A 25,950-nucleotide genomic window follows, 5' to 3' on the forward strand; every position below is an offset into this window, starting at 1 on the left:
GTAGTGTATTTTTTAAAGATTTCCAAAGGGGACAGAGAATTTGGTCTTATATTTCACAGGAATGAAAGAACCTCAACAATAAGGGGGGGAAAAAAGTTGTTCTGTGAGGGTGGAGTTCTTTGTTAAGCTGCTGCTCCATCCATGTATTGGGTGTTCAATCAAATGGTCTTCCATTGATAGGTTTATCTCTCAGTGGGCCATTGTTGCTTGGATTCAGCTGTGTGGAATGACTGTGCATTGTACTAGCTTCAGTCCTATTTCATTGAGAGCAGGATTTGAGTGTCCTGACAGTTGCTCAGCAAATAAGACTTGAAATCAAAGTGACAGCAGTCTCATGCCCTCCCTAAGGCACATTTTGGTACCCAGCAAGGGAACAAAGTATAGTTCTGAGTCATTATTTTAATTCTATGGAAAAGAATCATGCAGAGGCCTGAAAATCTGATAGAGCCCTGACAGGCCAGTGACTGACACACATAGTGCAAAAAAATTACAAGGGGGTAGCACAATCATCCAGTGCCAGAGAACCAGATACTCACATTTCTCTTTGCCTATTACACCTCAACAGATTCAGGGACCCTAGGGATTTCATGCTTCTGCAATCCAGAAGGAGCTTACAAAACGTCTGGGGAACAATTGCATCCATTTGTCCCGAAGCCTGAATATCTGACTCATGTAGTGTCTTGTCTGCTTTTATACTGTGCAATGGGAGTGGGAGGAGAAAAAGATAAGAGATTTTTGTAGAGGAAGGCTAATAATCAGAATATTTTTCTTATTCAGCATTATTAATCCCTACTGAATTAGATGCATTAGCAAAAGGTACTTCATTTCTTTGGAGAAAAAATGGAGCAGTCTGAACTCCTGAGGAAATATTCTGCCTATTAGTGTCTATGTAAAGCCCTAGAAATAATGCTTGCAGAGATAAAATAAAGAAAAGAAAATAATAAAGGCAAATTTCCCTCTATGTGCTACTCTGCAATTAGCTGTTTGAAGTAATTCCCAATACTCTTAATCTCAAAAACTCTGCTTATCTGCCCATCCAGTTATTTTTAATTTGTACTTCTATTATTACTACTGCATTATTAATATACCCTGATAAGATAGGAAATAGCCTGGTGGTGTTGTTTCAGCAATGTCTTGCACGGCATAATAGTCTTTATGATGAATAACTCCTTCCCATCTGAGGAGATTCATTATTCCCTCTGCTCAGACTAGGAGACCCTGGGGGAATCCCATTTCCTCCCCTGAGTCGGTACTCCATTTCCCCAAGGCAGCCTGGGCCTTCTTGTGCTCACCACATGTGCACACGCTGTTATCAGTCAGGGTGATGCCATCTCCTTCTGTGTGGCCAGGAGAGACGCGCCCCAGGTGCCTCTGTCAGAGCTTGTGCCAGCACAACCTCACCAGCTCCACAGAGCTGACAATGTGCAGTACTTAAGGTATTTTATAAGGGGTGGGGAGGGAAGAGAGGGCAGCTTTTCTAGACATGCTGCTTCCAGAATCTGGGCTCAGGTGCTGCAGCCAAGCTAGTCAAGAATATATTTCTACTGCAAATCAAGGTTTGTATTTGGAGGAAACGCCAGTAATACCAAATGTTGGAAAGAAGGGGTAAGACATTAAAGCAAAGATAACTACTCTCATACCATATGGTTTGAAGTACGTATGTCATATTTTTTTGTGGGGGAAAGAAGGGGCCAGGGAAGAAAGGATAATCAGTTTTTAAGGTTTCCCACGTCTATGTTTCTGTAATGGGGTATGTGATGCTATAAGGGTACAGTTTTCCTCCTGACATTTCAATATACATCCCATTTTGCCAACACATCTTCTGTCTCTCCTTCAGTATAAACACTGTAAATTGAACAGATCTGTGGAAAAATCCAGCAGCAATTAATAGGGGTGAAAGCTGTTGGAATCTGCAGAAACACAACAGAGCTTCACACACACTTAGAGAATTTAATGTAAAATGATGCTATTAGTATAAGCATTTTCAATCACTACATAGGAGAAAAAAGATAATGTATTGGATTGTATTGTATTGTGTTGTATTAGAAGACTGAACTAACCAAGAAAAAGGATATTAGTCTGGATTAAAATCTGTGAGTTGAATGGCAGTATTTTATGGGAATGTTGAGTTGTCCTTAAAAAAAACTGCTCATTTTTAAAAAAGCAAGTCTGTAGCAAGTTAGCCTTACAATTTTTTTCCAGGTAAATTTCTAAAAAGCTCCATATATAGCTTTTTCCTCTGTATTTCCACCGCACTGGTGTGGAAGAGGAGATATACACACACCTACATGCACCTGTATGTTTATAGATGCAAATGTACACACCTCATGTATAGTGAGAATTACACATACACCTGTCCATCCACACCTATCACAGGTGCACCTACTCCATTTCTCACTTCTGAGTGTTACAGGAGAGGTTTTGAGCCTCACAGGCCTTAAGAATGCATGGACATATATCCTGATTTTTCATCTCAAACAGGTCAATGATTTCATCAAACATTTTTTTTCCCTTTACTATATAGAAAGATTCTTTCATACTGCGAAACAGGAACACTGAAATATTAATTCTCATACCTGGAATTTCCTATCTCACTACCCAGTGAAAGATAATTTAACTGCTAATCACTTTGGGAACAATACAGAAAAGAAAGTCTATTTACATTTGGAAAACAAAATGGCATTTGGTTATCAGGAATCCAGATCCACTAATGAAATGTTTCCAAACCCCAAGCCACGCTGCCTAGACTTCTGGGAAAGAGTCCTCCTCGGAAGCTATTTATAGGTCAGATTACAGGGCAATGAAAATCTGTCCATCTGAGGGCCAGGGGCTCTGATCTAACAGGTGTGCACATTATGACCATCTTCACAGAACCACCCTGACAGAAGCACAATGAACATCTCCAGTCCTTTACTGAATAAACAGCAGCGCAACTTGGCTTTGATTTAGCTAAGGCCAAATGTGACAAAGTCTGCTTGGTCCTACTCCACAAAGGTCTGTCTGCTTTATGCAACCCGCTCAGTTGCATGCAGGTCTGCTCAACCTGACCTGGGTGCTGTATAGTGGAAAACAGAGGATGCAGACTTCCATCTGAGGAGAGGTCAAAGTACCTAGAACTTTCTGCAAGCACCTTGTTGCTTGTATCTCACAATAGCTGGTTTTCTGTTAAAGGTTCCAAGCAGAACACAAGAAGAGCGTCTCTTCCTACTCAGGGAGAGATTCATTTCACCTTACTTGAGCCAGCCAAAACACAGATATCTCATTCTAAGGCAGCTATGTTGCCTCTATAATCAACTGAAAAAGAAAGGTACATCTGGTAGGCAAGTCAGCCCAATTCTCTCCATTTCTCCATGAGAAGAGTACATATGACCAGCCTGGATCAGAAGGGTAGTGATCAGCTAAGCTAGCAGCATGAATCACATCCTAAGGTAGCAATAATGGTGGCACTAAAGCGTGAAGGAAAACATAGGAATATAATGACTCGAAACATGGACATACATGCTTCTCATAACAGCACAGAAAATGGATAAATGACAATAAATTGATATTCTCAAAAATGTGTTTGAATCCTAAAGGAAAAGGCAAAAAATGGGGAGATAGTGAACAAGGGGAGATACATTTCAATGGTATTCTCCGCATTAAAATGCAGTTCACGTTGGCTCCTACTCAGCTGAGCTAGTTACCTATTGAAGTCAACGTTGTACCAGAGAAATGAGGTAAGGCATAGACCTTTAGAATAAGAGAAAGCAGAATGACCTTGCAGTTGAACCAAGAGGCTCAGACAAATCATTAGCCCATGATGTTACAGCAGTGCTATAGCAGAGCTTCCAGCAGTGTCACCATCCCGCCTGCACCACTGCTCTCCGACACGTGCTGAGAGGAGTCAAACACAGAAGAAAAAGGCTGGGAGGAGAAGAGCTTTAGGAAATTCTAAAGAAAAAAGATTTGTGATAAGGTCTACAGCTGACTGCTCAAAGTACAGTACCTGCTACTTGCCTAACATCTCAGAAAACTCACCACGGTCCTGGGTTTAGCAAACTGTTCAGTATTGAAACTCCTTCTTCAGCATTATCTGAGAAATACTCTTGAAATTTTAAGTTTCTGTTATCTTGACTTTCCTGATTTATATTAATCTCTTCATCCTGAATTTAAAAATTAATTTAATGAGGTGAGATGTAGAGGAGAGGGCAAGTAAGAAGGGGACATTTTAGGAAGTACTACTGGAAGACTTAAAAAGGAAATGGAAGTTATTAACCAGAACTATCAAAGTGCTCCAAAATACAAACCAGCAGTAGCAGCTAAATTGAAAAGCAAAGTAAATAAAAACACGGTATCTCAGAAAAACTTGGAGGAGATCAGTATTAAAAACAATGTTTTTTATATCCTAGAAAAATCCAGTAATTTTCTTTCAAATTCCATGTCCTTCAAAATTTAAGAGACTTTAAAATGCATGGCCACTGTATTGTCACTCTATTTAAACAATATGATAATATTTTGAAAGTGTACTTGCTAGGTGAGCAAGAGTAAAGTTTTCTGTAGTTTCATTAGGTTATCAACATTAAAACAGTCTAATTAATTGACCAATGTGAGCCTTATGTATAAGGCCCATAGCCAAGTAGGAGCCCAGAAATTATCTTTCTTGAAGCAACGAAACAGTAAACTAGCATAAAACTTATAGATTGCTGGGCATAAAATCATATGACAATGCAGAGGGTGCTGGATAAATAAAGTCACTTAGAAAAGTACAAAACCTAGTACCACCAGCCTGAAGTGATTTGAGCAAGCTTATTTTTCTTTTGTTCACCAATGTTTACAGAAAAATTCATCAAAACAGACCAAGGTAAACAATACAAAACTAGACTTGTAGCTCTTTTTCCGAGTGACACGTACTATAAAAGAAACACAGAAAATATTTATTCTTCTAACGCAGAAATAAAAAATGCCATCAAAGTGAGTAGAGGTGCAGCCTTTTTCATATTTTTTCTGTCCAGCTCATCAGTACAATTTCTGGATACACCTAGGAATATGGTCACTATAGGGAGAAACACCATTTTCTGTATTTTTTAAGGAAAAAAAAAGAAGAAAGAAAAAGAAAAGAAATTTAATGAGCAACAATCTCTTGTCCATATCTGCCATCACCAATAGCTGGTACTCAGATTAGGATACAAGTTTTTTCTCTGTGATATATGGAAAGAGATTTTTCTTTTTTTTTTCCCAAAGCAAAGAATTTCACTTAAGTTTCCTTAAGTAAGGACTAAGTTACTCTCTAGAAAACCTCATTTTCTCTGCTGCAGTTTTCACATCACCCTCCTGACCAGTGAAAAGGAAGATGTCTGCTAGTTTGAAAGATGATCTTTTTTTTATGTAAAATCAGCAGAGACAAAGGAATTAAGATAGGTGCCAACATTAGTGGAGCACTTCCAATGCTCCCAGTTCCCTTGAAGTAGCAGCTTTTCAAAGCTTCACAAAGAAACAGCAGTTACAGCTGTTCTTTAAATCATGGAAAACATGACTGCATATAAATTTCTTTAAAATACATGTTAAAATACACTTTAAACTTCCAAGTCAACCAAAATGCAATCTGACAGACTTCTGGCATGCCTGAGTTGGTACTTCCACATCCAGAATAAGCTTTACTTTAGAGAAAGGCAAACCAAGTGTTCATAAGAAACATGATTGACAAAGGTAAGAGATTTTCATTAACAGTAATTCTTCCAGATTTAATAAGTTCTCCTTTTACTTAAAGCAGCTTGTGCTTAAAACTCCTTCTAGAAAATCCCATCTAGCAAGGATGTAGACAAAGTGCAAGAAAGCTTCCACCAGGTCCAAACAGTACATTTTGTGAAGAAAAACACAGTTCTGAGCAATTCTGACTAGAGGGCAAAAGGCCACCTGGATTTCATTCCAAGTGGAACTAACTAATTTGTACAACAATCATGTTGACAACAAAGATGAACACATATGTCTCCTTTAAATGCCTCAAGGGGTCATCCTCCCACCTTTCAGCAGCCATGGTAACTTTGGGGAAAAAAATAGCTCTCACCTCAGAAATTGTTTTCTGTGGTAGAGGGTTTAAAATCACTTTTTTCATCTGTCTGTTAACTTTTGCCCCTATACACCTGAAGGATGAAGCTTTACACAAGAAGGATCTCTGCTTTACAAAGGAAAGAAAATCTCTTCTTACTCTTTCTGGAAAAACCTTAAAGGTGGTTGGCAATGAAGTGAAATACAGAATATATTTTGCAAGTTGGGCTGGGTTTTTTTGCTGACCATAGGAGAGGTTTTCATGTACTCCCACTCAACGTATGACAAAAATGTAGACAAAATTGTATGACATTTGTAATGTAGACAAAATCCATCAATCAGCATGTTTTTAAACTGAATTTTCTTTACTACATGATACAGATCCTTGGGAGAATGGTGTATGAGTCAGGAGCATCTATCACACTGCCAGCATCCTGCTGCCACTCCTGTCAATTGGCTGCATCTTGGTTCCTCTGACGGCCCCTCCAGCCACACCCCATGCTCAGCCCCGAGCTTGATGAGCTACCAGCTACCACATCTCTCATTCACTCACTAGACTCTCAAACCCCCTCTCTGTGCCGCTTCCTACCCTGTCCTACACCCTTGGAAAGGGCCCCTCAGGAGCACCTGCAGCATAATCTATTAGTTACTCATTAATAATCTCCTCTTCTATGCCAGCTTGAGAAAGGGGATCTAAAATTACACTGCTGATGGGCTGAGGACATCACTACCATGATGATGCTTCTTCTTGCTTCCCATCTCTCTGTCTGCTCCTCTTTACTACAGTGAGATCATAACTGCTCTGGACAGAAACAGGTTTTTTTTAATCTGAAACTACACATTATTTAGCAAAACAGGTCTAGGCCCTGCAAACAAGAGTGCTGCTGCTGCTCCAGAAAAATAAAAAGTAAACATAATTACAAATTACAGTTGCTCTTTTAATAGGTCGAAAAGACTACTTGAAGGAAGTTCAATGGTGACTTGCTTCTCCCTGGTAGAAAACTTGTGCATAGGGATGCATAGGGATGATTTCAGTGCCCAAGCATAAAATAGCCCAAGCTATTTTATTTTGAAATTAACAAGTACCAAATAACAAAAAAATCCACTCACACAAAAAAATTTTATATATATATATATATATATAGAGAGAGAGAGAGAGAGAGATGTATATGTATACATTAGGAAAAGTAAACTAGTCTCTGCCCAAACATAACAAATACCTCTCAGTGACAGAGGTTTATAAGGCTACACACAGACAAATAATAAATGAAAGAAAGCACGGAGACCACATCAATTTATCCTAACCCCCTGCCACCAGAAAACAACATATTTATTCAGGTTGCCAGAAAATTTTTCATTCAAGCTGTTTTTCATGTCAAATGTGGGATTCAGCAAAACAACATCTTTCACAGAAAGAACATTTCAGATTTTCATCAAAAGTATTGGTTAACTTTTGATTTTGTTTGGCGGAAAATGGAAGTGGAGGTGTAGAGGGAGGATGGAGGGAAGCAGACTGGGGAGCAAATCTAAGCAAACCTTGGTAGAATGGTCTTACAGTAGTTAATCTTTGGGCAGGCATGGAATAATTCTTCACCAAAGACCTTTTTGCTCTGATATTGGCTTGTTTTCTGGAAGGACAACAGACTAAAGGAGTATCTTTCAGAAAACTGAGATTTGGCTAAACATCACGTACAGCCATCCAGAACAGTAGTTCTCTCTCTCTAGATAAACTCAGTAAAAGCAATCTTTTACTCAGAATATGATGATCCAAAGATTGCAGAGAGAGAAGAAATTATGCTCAAGCTGTTGCAGTTTATGGAGCAGGATTGTCACTCAATCAAAAGGAAAACTCTCAAGAACTGACTTTGAGGATACCACACTACCACTCAAGATCACCTCCCTCTACCAGCAAATGTAAATCCAAAGTACACAGATAAATAGGACCCACAAAAGCACTCCTGTTAATATATTTACAACAGGGTCACACCTTTTTACTTAGCATCAGAAAGAGCTAATTGGAAATGAATGTAACAAAGAATCTGATCTTTCACTTCTTTCACTTTGACAATGTGGTACTTCTGCTAGGCTCAGTGGTGTATCTAACATCAAAGTAACATGCTGATTATGCAGTCCCACCATTTCATTATTAATATTATCTTCTGGCTTCTGTGAAGCTGATCTTCAGTTTTCATATAATACTTCTTTCAAAGTCCAGGCTGGCACAGTTTTGATTTGCAAGGCATTTAGTAAGAAAAAGCATGATGCATGCAACCTGAATAGATACTGCCTAACCCTCTTTGCCAGTTTAGATGCTTCAGTGGGGAGTTGTACCCATATCCATCTTAACTGAACTGCTTATTAACTTTTTTTAAAAATGGTGATAAGCTGATCTTCCCCTTTTAACTTAAAAAAGATATATATATGCCTACACATGACAGGTAAGAAATCCTATAATTGTAAATAAATCATTGTCATAAATTTTGCACTGAGGAGGAGAATCTTTGAAATTTCTCGTAGAAGTGAAAATATAAAATAGCAACTGTTTCCTTGCAATTTCATTTTAGAAAACTGTGAAATTAAATTTACCCTGAAAGTCTTAGCTTTTATGTACCCAACTTCCTATCCTTCACATCTTGGATACCTACCCCTCCCCTGGAAGACTGACAGCTCTCAAGCTGACACCAAGCCAGTAAAACCCAGTGTGTGTGCCAGGGCTCACAGCCCTGCAGGAGCAAGCCTGCCTTCCAGGCAGCCTGTGCACAGCTGTTCCCTGGAGTCTCAGAAATCCACAATCCCTGGCAACAGTCATCCTCCCAGTTCCAGTGAACCAGAATTTCCAGTAACAAATTGTCATATTAGAAATTGCCCAGCCCACTCAAACCCAAAGTGAAAAAGAGTTTTATCACACTGACATTTCTTGTAAAATGCTATTTACATACAAACCAGGAAAAAAACCTAAAATATTGAAAACAACACTTAACTTCCCTGAAGCCACTTCTTCCACATGGGTTCACATTTTATATATTTGTACCCTTACAGAAAACACTATATGAGAAAAAATGCTGAGAAAAGTAACTGGTTTTTTAACACACTCCTATCAAAACATATCTCAGCCTAACTGAACAGAACATATAAACAAGGAAAATTAAAAGCAAATGCCTCATCTAATGTTTTCCCACTCTGACAGATAAATTGCACTGTTATCCTGAAGTTATTTACTTGTGCCTTGCACCTATTTCTGACATACTAAAATGAAAATTGTGCTACAGAGGTAAACTAATGGGAAACTTTCATGAAAGTACACATAGAAGCTTCAGATCATAATTATAAGGTGACTCCTAAAAGAAACCAAAAAGGTGAAAAATGAAACTGGCTTTCAGAAACTGCAGGTTAGACATACTTTTGCTAATGGAAATTCAGAAAAAAATTAATTTTCTGTAGTATGACTATATGAAATAACCTAATTTTATTTACTTCTTTGAAGAAGCAAGTGTGTCAGTGTGCTAAAACCTCTTAGCTACTTATATGCTCTGATAGTTTTGGGACAGTAAGTCTAAAATTAAAAGAATCATGTGGGCTATGAAATTTCAGTTTTACTTACATCGCTGGAAAGCCTGGAGCCTGTTCTTGTACTTGGTTTTGAAGAAGAAAATCACAGGTCTGTTTAGGAATATTGTAAAACTACTTCAAAAGCCCTCTCCACTGGAAACCAGTGAGGAGAGAAACAAGAAAGGCTCAAATCATCCTGGAATGTTTAGACAGAGCTATGTCTCCCTGTGTGGACCCATTCCTTCGGACATGTGAAAATAATAATCAGGAAAAGTGCTGACCCAGTCCAAGATGGGAGATAATCCCCTTTCCAAGAACACACCCTTGATTATTCCTCAATGGAATTTTTATTCAGATGTAACCCATCCCAAGCACAGAAAAGTAAGACTCCTGAGAGGATGGCTTCTACTGTTAATCTGTTCTGTAACAACTTCTTATAACAAGGAACAGGTTCAAGTTTAGTCCTCTTTCCCCATTTTCTTTTTGTTAAGACAAAAAGTCATAACACACATCCCTATTAAAGTTTTGTAAGCTCATGACAGATTTCTACACTTCTTCCCACCTACCAGGCCTCAGGAAAGGAAGGGAGCCCCATGTGTATGGGATCTCTCTTCAAACAGGCATTAAACCAGCCATGAAAGAAATGGATAATGGAAACCCTGGAACTGCACAATATAAGAAAAAAAGTATCCAAACTCAGCAGTGGAAGTTCTGAAGCCCATCCTATGTTCAGCAGTCCTAGATCACACATTAAAATTTCTCTTCTAAGTAGAACATTCACCAAATTCATTGTCATTGCTTAGTATTCAAGGAATATGGAAAAGCCATACACACAGATGCTTGCATAAGAAACTACCTTGATTAAAGCAAACTGCTTTTCTCAGCAATTGCATGCACATACTCCCAGTTGTAATAAGCCTGGCCCTCCAATTGTAACAGGGAGAAAGGGAAGGGCTACTCAGACAAACTACAAAGCAACAGCAAACTATATACTCACCTCCTTTATCGCCTCAATGTAAGTGTGCACCTAAACAGCATTTTAAGAGGGAATGATTATGCAGAATGAGAGAAAATAACATGACAGAAGGAAAAAGGAGCAATTTATTAGCAGCAGCACAGGTTTTTTTCAGGTAAATGTACTTAAAGAAAGCATGCAAACATGAGCCAGAAGCAAATTACAGTGTGTCCAGCCAAGATACCAGTCTGGAAAGCAAAGGGATCAGGAACACAAAATATGCCATAGCAAGCAACAGCTGTGCAGCTTACACACAGCCACAGAGACAACTACTCCTGAAACCAAGCATGGATATTACCTCCTGGCAGAATGGACATTCACTGCACCTAGTAGCACTGTGGTCTCAGTGCAGGTGAATGAGTGTAGCTGGGCTCTGAATGTATTACTGCTGCACAATTAGGCCTAAGTCAACTTTAACTTTATTAGAAATTCACTTGCATTAGTTGTTAGGCCTTTTTATTCGTGTTCAGGGACCAGCTACAGCAAAGTCAACGGAGAAAGGACATGGTTTTCCAATTCCCTTAATGTTTTGCACAAGGATAAAATCTCCCAAAGAAAATCAGTATTTTAGTAAAATTTGCAAAGCCTACCTTGCCCAAACCAGGAGTGTCTTTCACTTTGCTGACTGCCCTCAACAAACAAGGTGGTGCAGGCGGTGGGGAAGTCTGAAGGATACTGCTGAAGCAGGTAGAGAAGAGAGGAGATTCAGGAACAGATGATGCAGAAGGCCTGTGCTTCTTCTTTTTGGAAGACAGGTTCAATTTCTGAGCAGCTCTGTGGGAAAAATGACAATAGCAAGCTAAAACAACTTTGAATTCACCAACAAGAACAAATAAAAATATTTATCAAGTTATGTAGGCTCTCAATTTTGACTTCATTGATCCTGATAGTTTTATAATTCTTGTTCTTCACTCCTTAGTACTATTTTAATGCCATTGACCACAAAGTTGCTCCAAATTTAGTCTTCATTAAGTAGGGTGACAATCAGGCCTCTGTCACTATTTTATCTGTTGAAGCAATTCAGCCTGCAAGAAAGCTCCAAACCCAAACCAGTGAGCTATATGGCAATTGCTATTTTAAAATTATGAAAGATTCACACAGAATTGTGTCTCATGCATGGATCACTGATTCGAAAATGAATACTTGTGTAGAGTTAATTAGTGATAGATGCTCAGATGATTCTGCTGAGGTGTAAGAATCCTAGCACTAGCTGTTCAAAATTTTTATCAGTTCTTAAAACAAGCCAGTCTAAAAGCTGAACAAATGTTGACCAATGAAAATACTGCTGTTTGTGATGAGATGGAGACAATCATACAGACTCCAGCTGCATTAACCACTAATCAGGGGAAACAGTGAGACTGCTTTTATTACAGAATTCTCAGATAAGTGTGTGTATAAGAATTTTGTATAGAGTTTGATTGAAAGGCTAAGCTTTTCTGGAGCAGAAACATTCAGTACTTTTGTTTTGCAAAATGTTCTGTTTTCAGAGATAATGCAACATTCAAGTCTTTGTTGCAGCTGGTTTGTCCCAACACTTGTGCATCCTGCACTGCCAGGGATAACATCAATATTAATCATGCTGTCCCACGGTTTCCCTTCTGCAAAACAGAGCAATTTAAATGGAGCAGGTCAGCAGGACTACCAACTCAAAGGAGAGATGGATAGAAAAATTGTGTTTGCTTTGGCAGACAAATTGGGACTTAATATATGTAAAAAAGCAATCTGTGCTGACAGTAGCTCTCCTTACCTTGCTGAAGTGCATCACTCAAGACCAATAATTCTAAATCCTTCCAAGTTTTAAGAAGCTTTAGCTCCATTATACTGGTAGCAGTTTATATTATACAACTCAAAATTTACAAAAGTAATGACATCATTTTACCCAAAGGAGTCAGGGAAGAAAGACTGAATATATACACACATGTACATACACACACATTCCAGTATGCAAGGAACCTGTGTTTGTATCAGGTACCTCAGCCGCATGGACAAAATACTGCTTGGATGACATTGCCATGTGGCAGCTGGTCACAAGTACTCTATGTGCAGCACCAGGGTGTGTTCTTTTAGCCTATGCCAAGTGCAAAGCACTTCCAGATAAATTCATTTCCAATGAAAGAAAAACATTAGGAGATTTTAAATGACCTGAAACAGAATTAGAACTCAGAAGTTTCTGTACCACCTCCTTGTCCTCTCTTTACTTTTACCTAAAGACTGCAGTTCATAACCAGTTCTTCTCATTTAAGCATACACTTTCTTTTTCATAGCAAACATACTCAAAATGTGTTGGTCAAAGCCATTTTTTCATTTCCTTGCAACATTTCCATGGTTTGAGAGGATTCAATTATTTCAGCTTCCACACTGTCCATCACTAACACTTTTATGAATTGTCCATGCTGAATTAAGATTGTCTGTACGTCATAGTTTCACTATAAAATTATTTTAAGGGAAGTCTTATACTCTATGTGCAACAACTGAAAATGTAAATATTGGTCAAACATACTGAAAGCTTTACCCCCGTGGTCAAGCTCATTAGTCCAGTCTGAAAGGACTGTGGCTCCATCCACTATGGTCATCTATCTGGTCTCACTGACTCATTTTCACCATGAACCTGGTGAAAATATATTTCCTAAAAGCTGATTCCTGAATTGACTGACAGAGCCATTATCCCTCTTGGCACTAAATGCTCCTCCAGAATTTGCTGTTCCTTTTACAAAGCTGACAGTGTAATACAAAGCACTTCTTGACCCAACCAAGCACACAGCTGACTTTTTCTTAAAGAGAACACATTCTTGGGGGTACCTGGCCTTTTCAAAATCTTGGAACTATATTAAAGTTTGACAGTTATAACCTATGAGATGGTATACAAATGGAATAACCTGCATTTTCCTTATATTTTTGGCCTGTGATTGGCAAAATGTATGAAAAACAATGAAATACTTTATGGGGTTGTCTGGTTTTCCCCCGTGTAGGAGAAATCAATGCATGGCAGGCTACAGAATCACTTACAAGCCCTATCAGACTGGACTGAATTTTGAAGGGGATCAAAAAGGCAATAAGCATCAGGTAATTCCCAGAGCATTTAAGTGGGAAGAGGATAGCTGAACCATACACCGGCTGCAATATGACACAAATACCTAGAGTGTGGCTTTCTTGTGAGTACACTTGTGTGAGCAAAATCCTTCAGCCTGAGTGGCTAGCATTGCTCCAAACACAGCTGTTCAAGCCAGCTGATACTGATTTGGCCCTGTGATCTAGCACAGGTTAGAAATTCATATGTTTGACCTTTCCAGGCAAGTCAGAGTCCTGGCTCTCTCATGGATCACCAGACTCCTCAGGCAAAGCACCACTCTGGACTGAGGGCAGTGAAGCTCACAGCCTGCATAGCTTCTCCAGCAGCTGTTTAGGCTCTGCTCTTTGTACAGGAGCCAGCTATTTTATTTTTTTCATTTAATATCTAGTATAATAGGGCTCTGATTTCCACTTGAGACTGCATACTGCTGCAGTAGTGGTGATGGCAGTGATGGCAGCATGGCTTTATGTACTGACAATAAGCTGATCATACTCCAGGTTATATTAGCTCCCACTTGAGCCAAGTGATATCAGCTATGGAATATGCAGGGGTGTGCAGGGGGCTCCAGTGCATTGCAAACCACTTCCCCACTGTGTGTGGTATGGCTGTGGTAGGGATTGTGTCCACAGAGACACACAAGGAACTTGATCCAAATTCAATTTTCAAAGAGCATAATTTAAACTGCATTAGACCACTGTGTGAACATACTCATTCACAGCAGAACTGTCTCTAATGTCATTTTACTGAATTACCTTCCAAAAGAATGCATATTTAATCCAGTTTAGCTAATATACTTTGGATTAACGCCTTCAGATAATTTGGACTATTTCTTTCCTGAGAGTCCTGATGCAAACAAGCATCTGGAGACTTTTTGAAGGCTTACAATATTTCTGGCAGAGGAAATAATCACAAGATCAGGAGTTAAAATTACAGGAGGGACATTAGAAAGCTGATTAAAGTTCAGCCCAAATAAAACTAATACATAGCCCTGGCAGGAAAGGGGAATTGCTTTGAAAGTCCACCTGATCCATAGCAAAGACTGAGATAATTTTTTGAAAAGACTTACTCAGCTTTTTTTTTTTAAAATAAAACTTTAAATATGTATATCTTTGGGCAGTCAGAATAGTTTTCGCACTCCACCTATGCAGAAATGGTGATTTATTTTTTTTTCCCCTTAAAACTTTACAAGCAGGTTGGGATTTTCAAACACAGGCTTCTAAATTAATGCTAATAAAATTCACGGGAAACTTGTTTAGGTTGATAAAAGAATTTTTTTTTATTTCAGCAACACCTCATCCAAGACAAAGTTAAAACTTTAGGACTGTCAAAGTAGAGGTCAGTAGGCCCACTGGGTTCATTAGATCCAGAAGAAGGTGGAACATTAAGTGGATACTTAGAATATTATTCACACTTGTGTCAGCAAAGATCATTGATAAGTAACACTGACTGACACACTCCATCACCAGTGACATCTGAAGAGATTTCCTTAGGTGTATATCTCTGCATAATTATTCCCTACTGAATGTTCATACTACACTAAGATGCATTCAGTACTTATTACCATTGAAAAAAAAAATCCATCATAGAGGCTACCGAGCTGGCATATCAGTTTCTCTGCCAAAATAGGAACTGAAATTGCATTTGCATATCCTATTTTCCACAGAGGAAATTACTCACAAGCTGTGGATGCTGAACAGCCATGTATTAACTACCTTTATTGTAAATATTTACAATTCTAATTTGAACTAAAAATCTATTTTTCTTCTTTATTTGGAGATATACATTCCATTCTATAATAAAACTATTCTTGGCTGGGTACACCATTCAAGGACTAAGGGATGAACTTTATCTGTGCAAGGGATGGCTTACCAGAACCTTGATTTGGCACTTGATTTGACACTTTGACCACTCGATTTGACAAGCCCAAAGCAGGTTAATGACCTTCCCTAGCTTAATTAAAACACTACCTTTACTTACCCAAAACTGCCTTGCTGCTGTATCTTAATGTACATTGGAAAATAGATGGAAGTTTAGTTTGGAAATCAATCTTCTGAGCAAACTCTCTAAGCATATTTGTGCAGCTGTATCACCCAGTTATAAAATAGATCTTTATGTCTGTGATCAGCAGTGTTGGTTGCCCAGCATGAAACATTCATATCCTATGGTCTCAGGTTGAACCCCTATAAGCAAAAAGACATTATTATCCAGCCACACCCTCAAAGCAACAGCTGTATTTATGTTCTCTTTTTTCTTTCTTTTTTTTAACCCAAGATATAATTCTTTCTGCAGAAAAAAGCAGAAGTTTTTGCCTGTCACCTACAAAGTAAAATGTAATCACTGTAGTATTTTGATTAACTGACTGTGCTGGTTTCTTTGCTGTGGTAGAGGTAATTTTCTTCCCGGTGGCTGGTGTGGGGCTGTGTATTGGGTTTGTACCAAACACAGGGTTGATAATACAGAGATGTTTTTGTTTTTGCTGAGCAGGGCTTACACAGAGCCAAGGGCTTTGCTGCTTTTCCTACAGCCACACTGGTGAGGAGGCTGGGGGTGCACGAGAGGCTGGGAGGAGACACAGCTGGGACAGGTGATACAAACTGACCAAAGGGATATTCCAAACGGAATGACTTCATGCTCAGGATATAAAGTGGGGGAAGAAGAAGGAAGGGGTGGAATGTTCAGAATGTTTGTGTTTGTCTCACAAAGTGACCATTACTTGTGATAGGACCCTGCTCTCCTGGAGATGGCTGAACACCTGCCTGCCTATGGGAACCACTGAATTAACTCCTTGTTTTGCTTTGCCTCTGTGTGTGGCTTTTGATTTCCCTATTAAACTGTCTTTATCTCAATGCACAAATCTTCTCACTTTTACCCTTCCTACTCTCTTCTCAGTCCCACTGGTGGGAGAGAGGCCGAGTGGCTGCTTGCAGCTTGGCTGTTGGTTGGGGTTAAACCAGGACACTGGAACAATGTCAAACAAAGGTATACTGGAATCCTGCCATTAGTTTTGATTATTTCCAACTCAAACATTTGCCAACATGGTTTCCAAGTGTATTTTCTGCTTTGGGTAAATATGTTTATATTAAATTATTCATTATGTCATATACAAGTCTTCATGTAGCTGGAAGGTAAAAACCAACAGGATACAGGAAATTTACAACCTTGCAGATTAATTTTCCGTGAGAAAATACAGTCTTCATTTTCAGTCACACGGGGTCACTAAACAGTGTTTCCTCCAGGATCTTTTATTACTGAATTATATCACCTATATGCTGCCCATACAAACTGGACAGAGTGCACTAAATGGGATGTTCACATTTTCTGATTATAGGGATCTAATCTACCTTCTCTGAATTTTCACCAAACTTGATTCTATTTCCTCCATAGAATGAAGGAAGAAATAGAATTCACCGCAGAGGTGATGCAGGCACAGTAAGGTGACATTACAGCCACGTTGACCAGACTATGACCACAGAAAGGGGAGACCCCACACCTGCCACTGCCCTGTCTGCAAACTTCCTTTCCCCCTCCTGCTTCTTTTCTCACCTTTTTTTTTTTTGGCTTGGCTGCTACTGCTTTAACCTCCTAAATTGGCTTGTGCCAAGTGAGTTTTAAATCATACTTATTTGACATGGCTAATATGCCTGAATTACTATGGCAAGGTCTTTCCCAGCCTTAAAATCTGAGGCATGTGGTATGAAATGTGGTTTCATATAAATCTCATATTTCTATCTAGAGGGCAATGAATTGGCCAGGATCCATGGCTTCCTCTGTGCCATGCGTTACCTTGCATCTCCTAAAGCAAAGAGCAGAAAGATGCTTTAGAGGATGTTTAGCCCACAAGCTAACAGCTTGCTCTGCCACCCCTCCACCACCTGCTGTGAACCAGGGGTAACACCTGGGAAGCTTGTTCAAGAAGCGAAAACAGCCTCCAAGAGCTTTTCCTCATATCTCTACATGGAACAGTTTTTCTCACCCAGAGTGAAAGCAAGAAGACAGAGTGATAAATCTTGCAGCTGGCTTGCCATGTCCCTTCTCAGTCCTCATTCCCTGCCTTGTAACAGGAAGCTACAAGCTATAAACAAGAATCAGGACAACTTTATTCCACCTTAATTCTTGGAGTGGCCAAACCCAGAGCTGTGGTGTTGCAGCCTAGTAAGATATGTAAGGAATGAAATAAAAATCCTCAGAGGAACATTTTCAGGATTTGTAGTTCCAGTAAGATTCTTAGTATTTGTGTTTAATTATTTTACAATGCCTTTAAAATCTGGAGATAATTTGAACTTTCTGCTTATATTGTAGAAGGTATAATAAACATCTCTCTAATGCCCAGTAAACACTTGCCCTGTATTGTTCTCTTTATTTTTATGCATGCATTCAATTTCACAGCAACAATAAAGCTGTCCCAGGCTGTAATCTTTCACATCTTGGGTGGCAGTTCAGATATTTTGGCCACAGTGCTTCAGTGACTGCACTCTCCCCATGGATGTTGTATAACTTCCAAGAAACTCATTATTTTTAACTTATTTAATTCTAAAAGAGTCAAAATAGAACTTCAAACTTTATTCAGGATATGTCTTATAAAAGCTAAGGCACACAGGCAAACTCACTGAAATTAACAGCACAGAAATGCTCTTATATCAGCTTCAAGGTTGAGTAAATTCACTGGCAACAGAGCTGCTCTTAAATTGCACCGAAACAAAGACGAGGAATATGCTTGCAGACCAATAGCTTAATGAGAAGCTCAAAGTTGTATAGAAACACAACTTTACTGTGGGACAGAGGACTCATATTCTACACAGCTGCTATTTGAGGGATACTCCCAGTTTCAGAGAAGAATATTAAGGATATTATTTCAGAGAAGGCTATAATCAGATATTATGATCTGAAACAAACCCCTTTTCATGTCATTTCTGTTTGATTCACAGCATTCTCTTTACCAGGTAGCACTGTATTCCAGCAAATAACTTTTTATCTAACCTAGAAGTTCCTGGAAAACTGATTTGGTGACAGATGCCTTTCTGCCTTTGGCAAAAGGATCTTTCATTATCACTCGTGTATAAAGGTAATGTTGGCAAAAAACATAACTTAAATGAACCAGCATATTTGGAATTTCTACAAGAGCTCATGCCCCTGTCCTTCAATAGTACCTATTGAGAAAAGTACATCTTGACTCAATATCTTGATATCTTTAGCTAGAGAAAGATAATTTCTGATTACTTTGTTTTCTTTTTTCTCCTCATTCTCTTCTCTTCTTAGTATGGTTCCTAAATTTCAGGCATTACAGACCAAGGTAGTGGTCACACACATGATAAAAATGACCAGATTCACCTTTTTCTGCTGTTACTGACTGCAAACAAACATAATTAACCTGCATTTTTAGAGAAAAAAAAAAAATTTGGTAACCAGCAGAAGAACCCAACCATATGAAAAATGCACAGCAATCAAACAAAGAAGAGAAATAACTATCTGATTTTTTAAATGAGTGGGGAAAGGTTGTTTCTACTATTAATCTAACTTATTTTTCTCTATGAAAAAAAGGTTTTATAAAAAATGGTAGTCAGACAGATGACAGTGCTAACATTATTCTTTTCTTGGAAAGCTCTGAGGATCAACTGGATATGTGTCACTGCATGCTTAATGCATGAAGCAAGCTGACCCATTATACTTGGAAAAAATAAAGATGTTTAGCAGTAGTTTAATATAGGAAGAAAACCAGACATATTTACTACAACTCAGATTCATTCAAATGTATTTATCACTTACCACCATGGTCATTTGACAACTCATTTTCAGACCAGAGTAGCCCTTATTTTAGTCACAGAGCTGAGGGCAAGGGCTCTAGTATCTTCCAAGGAAAGGTCAGAAACAGGTTCCATCCAGCTCAGCCTTTGGGTGTTAAGAAGTATTGCCTATTTATACCGACAATTTATTTTGCAAGGCACCAGCCTTGCCACAAAGTAACAAGGAGGGAGCTGTGCACTGTTTTATCTTTGTATTGTTATTGTGCACAACCAGAAATATACACAGACCTTACAGCTGTTAACTAAACTATTAAAGGTATAGATGTACAGGTACACTGACTTCTCATGAAAGCTCCCTAAGTAATAGCTGGCAGATTTTCCCTATGTCTGAGATAACAAAGGAAATGCCAAACCATTGGACTGGACTCCTGGTTATTCAGACCCCAGCTGACTCTCCTCATGAGCAGCCGTGACGGCACAAAAACACGACTAGCAGGAGCCTTGCAATGTGGGGCCCACAAACCACTGGCCATTTAATAACAGTCCTCAAAATCACATAAAGAAAATTCTTTAGCTGTAAGTTTTATGGAGCTTATACGATTACAGTTATTCTATTACCTTGAATGCTAAAGCCTGACCACATACTGTGCAGAAAGCTATTCTGCTTCATATCTGTCCCATTCAGCAAAAACCTCTCATAACACCAGGAGAAAAAGCAGCCAGCGCACAGATTCACAGTCCATTTTGTCATTGTTTAACTTTCCGGTTGGCAGAACCATAAAAAGGTTAAAAGGCAGGTATGTTTTACAAGGGGTTTTGCCTCATCAATATTTTTGAGGTCAGCACATTTAAAATAACACCAGCATACAAATGGTAAATTATTCTGACAATGCAGATGCACTGAAATTCAATGCACTTAAGCCCAGCTCTGACAAGCCATCTCCTGTCATAGTAACAAATATTTCCTCTAAGAGTTCCTGTTAGTTTTGCCATGAGATGGTGATAATTCTTTGATACAAGTTGTTTCCAGCTAGTGCAGACTACAACAACTACTATAAATAACATGCAAAGATCCAGTGCTGTGGTCCTCTTCTTAGCAGACTAAAATCAGTCCAGTCCGAACAGCTTATAAGCAAAGTAGACAAAAGAAAGAATTTTAATGATCGCAGCTTCCTAGAGATGGGCTAAAGCACAAAGAAATTCATGAATGGTGGGAAATAATAAATTCATCTAGATTTTCTTGGCAGATTCACACAAATAGTTACAGTGGTTTTGGAGATGCCTAAGAGCATCCCCACCAGTATTGACAAGGAGGGTATCCAGATGATGGACTTGCCCTCCATACCAGGTTATAGAAGGAGAACAAGAGCTAGTAGGCATATGTTGAAGCAAGAGGAGTTTGGACACAGTATAAGGAAGAGCTTTTTCACCCTGAGGGCAGCCAAGCAACACTGTGAAGATTCTGGTCTTGGGGAAGCTTAAGACCCAAATGGGTAAAGACCTGGGCAGTGTGTCTGATCTCAGAGCCAAGCCTGCTTTGAGCAGGAAGTTGGTAGAAACATCCTGAGGTGCCTTCAAGGCCCCATGATTCAATGATGCTATGAAAGAAATGTTTATTTTTTTCTTTCAAAATGTACATTCCCTGAAAATTTTCAACAGAATCACTTGGCATCAGTCTTAGAAATTTATGAAATTCAAAATTAAGGTTTTAATTTCTAGAATATTAATGTAAGTGGAGAAAATGTCAAACTACCATTCCAAACTGAAAAGGGTAATAGCTACTTCTTTTTTCAAGGCTGTAACCAAAACACATTAAAAAACTTCTTGGTTATTGTTTGCTTTCTGGCAGGACATTAGCTAATCAGCAGAAGCTGATTAATTTAGCTTGAATGAAATCCACATTTCTTGGTGAGATAAAAAATTGACACAAATTTTACCCACATCACCTTCAATGTATTGTGATAAGACCTTCTCTCTCTATCTACTGAAGACTCAGGCAGTAATTCTACACAATACTAAATGTCCTCATATCCTACCATTTGCAGAGGAAGTCCTGTGTGCCCAGCCTCTTGCAGGAATGCTCAGCATTCTGCTGGCTTGGACCCTACCACCTTTGGGAGCTGACCTTAATATTTAACCTACTTTAATCATGCTGCAGAATGATTATGAAAAATTATGAAACTGGAAAACACTATTAGTGCTGGCAATTACCGATATTTTTAAAACAAACCTTTTGTTCTTTTTTTTTCTATTTCCAGTAAAGTGAAATTCAAAAAGACCATAAAATTAAATACAATACAGAGTAGTAAGGCACTGCCAGGAAGAATTGAACTGTACAGATGTGTGGCACAGGCACCGAAAAAGCAGAATTTATGACATATAAAGTCTTTAATCTGCAGCTTTTTGCTTATTACCTGTTCAAATTTCGGTGCAATCAAATTAATTTTCAGTTCTCAGGGCACTTCTCAGATAGTTGGACAAACTGTTGCACTGAAAAAGTTTGTTTCTTAGCAAAAGCAAATTTTTGAAAATACCTCTAGAAGTAGAAAAATAAGTTATTTTAAATGGCTCAAAATTTTATACAAAAATTTTTCTCTAAACTCATCCTATCTCATATAAAAAAGGCAGGAAAATGTATTTGTTGACTGACTTTACTTATTATCAATCTCTTTTGTGATTTGTTGATAGCACCAATGTTTTCAGCTCTGTTCCAACTCTAACTCCTGTTGAATATTGCTGAAATACAGCTGAGAGTGAGGGGTGCAGGGAGGAGGGATATCAGAGGAAATAAAAAAAGATCTTGTCTGCTCTTCCATAACACCAAAAGAACTGCAGTCTCTGAGTGTCCTGGGTCCACAGTAGATATTACAAATACAAGGGGTAACACTACACACAAAAATCTTTTGATTCTTAAAATGTACATTTTTCTCTAAGAATTAGACACAAACTGTATTTCTCACTGTATTTCTTTTATACCAGACAGAGGACAGGAAAAGAAGAGAGCCCTTTCTGCACACAAAAAAAATTGAGCATACTTTGCTTTCCAGAGCAGATGATAACAGAGAGATTAATCTGTTTATTTTGCCTTACTACAACCACCTGCAACAAGGCACAAGTAGGCCAATTGCTCCCTCACCCTGCGTTTGCAGAAAGAGAAGTCATTATTTTCCATTCTGGATATTTGATCACACTCACACATTCGGTATATTCGGTATATTCAGTCATTTTAAGTAACCTAAACTGGACAGAAAATAAAACTCAGAATTTCATTTCCAACATCACAAGATTCTGCTCTCACTTGAAATGTTTTTATCTGATTTAAACAAGAGAGCATGGAAGCCTTCTTGACTAGGCAGTGTAGTTAAAATTAAGATTACCAGCTGATCTGGCATGTTTGGGGCTTGCCTCTTTGAAATAAAGAATCCTCCAGCTCCTTCACAGTGAAACATATTCCTGTTGAAGCATCAGAGTAAAATGAAAATTTCATTCAATCTGGAAGATATTGATCCATTTGGGACTTACGCTTTATCAGTTTATGCCTCCTGGGCTCATATCAAATCTGTGCAGTACTCTCTGAGGAGCCTCAAGCAGACTGTCCCTTCATGCTCCCATCCTGATTCTTCTGTGACCTACTACCCAGAAAATGCAATCAGTCCCCTCTAAAAGGCTTTTTGCAGATACCAGTATACTGTAGCACGTTGATTTCTCACAATGAAAAAACTCCCCCTGCACCCTCTTACTGAGCCACAGGGTTTGACACCAGTCCTTTGTCTTTAACAGGACCCATCACACTCGCATTAAGGAGTGGGGCTCTACACAGCTTTGTGAACAGCCACACACAAGGTCATGCTCCCCAAAATCAGGTTATTTTTAGTAAATCTTCTGTTTTACCCACTTGCAATATTACCATAAACTGTGGGCATTACTGAAGTAGCCTCATTCAAGCAGTCATTCAAGAATGAGTGTTACAACTCAGAAGCCTGACAAATATTGGGGGGCAAGAGGGGTTTAAAGTATTTTAGCTTGAAGTAGCTGAGAACACAACCTTTTTACACCACAAGACATAACAGATTTGTAAATATAAACTTTATTATTTTCCCTGATACAGTGCTTCAGTGGTAAAGCCAAAGGCATACATTCTGTGCACACAATGCAAAAGCACTGCAAAGCTGAGATAGACAGACAAGCCACATAAATACACTTTTTTTACCACTGCCTAAACATAAGTTATCCCACTGCAATTTCAACAGTATGGTTACAGCAAATGGCCTTCTTAGTGTGAAAGTATTTATTCTGGTCAGTTTCTTCCTGAACAGCATGGAATAAGGAAATACAATCATTTTGGCAAGAAGAAATGTGCCCCATAAGGAAAATTGTAGCTTTGTGTATATATATATATATGAACACACACAGATGCAATACAGCCAAATTCACTTTCCTGCACAGGTCAACACCCCACCAGTCCTGTATGTGCAAACCAAAGAAGAAAAGCCCTTTGGAGCACATGACAGGAAATCAATTTGGGGCCTTGCTAGTGTGAGCCAACACCATCACACTGCTTCATACCTGAGCTGGGACAGCACAACTCTGCACCAGACAAAGCCACTGGCCACAGATCTCTCCCTTTCAGTCATCAATATGACTGACTTCCTTTTTCCTTCATTTTATTATCTTCTCTTGTAGCTATTTTCCATCTGTTCTGTTACTTGTTTTTCTCTTTGGTTACATCAATTCAATTAAACAAGTACTATCAAAAACACAGCTGGCAGATGAAATGCATTCAGCTCATCACCAGAAGTCCAATGACCAAACAGGGGTGACGTTACAGTCTTTATTTTAGGATTATTTAGGATTAGCTCCTGCCCACTGCACCAACTTAGACTTTCATTTGCTATTCTGTTCCCCCAGCTAGAGAGCATTTATACTCCCCTTTGGATTTATTTTCTGTTCTACATACCTATCTCTGAAAATGAGGATATGGAAGGAAGACCCATGGACTATGTGACACAGTTAGTAACAGGAGAAACAGTGTATCTGTGGGACCTTTTTGCGTGGTTATATTTCACACATCTAACACTGCAAGGAGACACACTCTGATAACATCAAATTCAAATCAATAATGTAAGGGGCAGTTTCAATGACTCTCCAGAGATACAATCATGCTCCAAAGCTCACTGCGGCCAATCTTGGGTCACTTGTTCCTGAATGTATGATAAATTTTCTCTGTAAATTCAATTTTGCAAGGAACCAGGCATCTCCTAGGGTATGTGATGCATGCCTTTAGCTCCTACTGAGACTAATGGGACCTTAAGGGACTGGACAAATTTCAGTAACAGGCATTTCCCAAATTGTAAAAGCAATTCATGTCTGAGGACAAGACCCAGTACCACGATGTACACCTTGTATTGCTGCTGAAAGAAAAGGAAGCACAAATATTCATTCTCTTGAAGACAGAGACTACAGAAAGCCCTAAAGTTACAACACAAGGCAACCAGTTCATGCGTGGAGCTCATCAATATGATTCTTAGAAGGCTCCCAGGAAAGCTGGCTGGAGGGGCAGCCAGCCAAACTGGAGTTACCACAATGTGTGTTAGGAGGGCAAGACATGATTACACTATCATTATTTACCAAGCAAGATACAGAATTTTTTCAAGCATGACTGAATTGCATCTGCCCTTGAACACCTGGCTGGGAGTAAAACTGGCTCACAAGCAGAGAGAGGCTGGCTGCCTTTGCTGCAGATAAACTCTCTATCATGAGAACTTCAAAGAGCAAGGCATTTAGTAACTAAAGGAGAATAAATATAGGGCATGTGACCATGCCATTTCCCCTTCTCTATCTGATGCCACAGGAAAGCATGGAATGACAAAAACAAAGCTTGTTTTCATGTTCTTTTCTACCAAGACTAAATAAGATTATAGCAGAAGCAGACAGGCAGTCACATTGACAGCACAATGATATTGTGAAGCTGGTTGGGGAGAAGGAAAAAAAGCACCAACTCAGAAAGTCTCTCAGCAGTCTATTTTAAGGAGGCATCTTATATAACAGGAAACAAGAACAGTTATTCTGGATTCTTGAGCACCGTCTGTCACACTGCCACAAGCAAAGGAAGTATAAAGAAGTATGTGACACCATTTGAAGACTTTTAGTTTTAATTAGTCTGTAATAATGCTGGTTATATAAATCCTTGCAGGTTGAATTAGAGGAAGAAAGTGCCATGGAGATTGAGCCTACATAATATCTAAATCATTACAAAGCTAAGGGGAAAATAGATCTTTTTTTTTATTCTTTTGCAAATGGCAAGCTCAGACATGAGGGTGGTGATCAGCGTGTGGTATTCACAGGTGCTAAGTACTAACATTGGTCTGAATTCTTCAGGGCTGAATACACACTCTCCAGGAGGCAAGGGACAGCTGTCTGCTCCTTGTCAAAGGAGCTTTTCCATCCAACAGCAACAGAGTGAAGCTTCAGCTGTCCATGTACAATTCAGCAGGAACACTAGAAGGGTCCCTCAAGGTTGTGGGACACCAGCTGGCTTCTTAGCCTCTACC

The 25,950-nt window shown here is 39.0% G+C and overlaps 1 protein-coding gene across 4 annotated transcripts in view; it reads right to left on the reverse strand.

Moving 5' to 3' along the window:
• Nucleotides 1–25,950, reverse strand: part of KIF26B (kinesin family member 26B) — a 277,653-nt gene that overhangs the window by 93,266 nt on the left and 158,437 nt on the right. For all 4 annotated transcript variants that reach the window (XM_086878160.1, XM_086878161.1, XM_086878163.1 and 1 more), the window contains one exon: nucleotides 11,179–11,362. In XM_086878160.1, the coding sequence (XP_086734286.1) occupies nucleotides 11,179–11,362 (184 nt within the window). The remainder of the gene's footprint in view (nucleotides 1–11,178; nucleotides 11,363–25,950) is intronic.

This window comes from Cyanistes caeruleus, chromosome 2, assembly GCF_971803275.1.
Source record: "Cyanistes caeruleus chromosome 2, bCyaCae1.hap1.1, whole genome shotgun sequence".
Taxonomy (NCBI): domain Eukaryota; kingdom Metazoa; phylum Chordata; class Aves; order Passeriformes; family Paridae; genus Cyanistes; species Cyanistes caeruleus.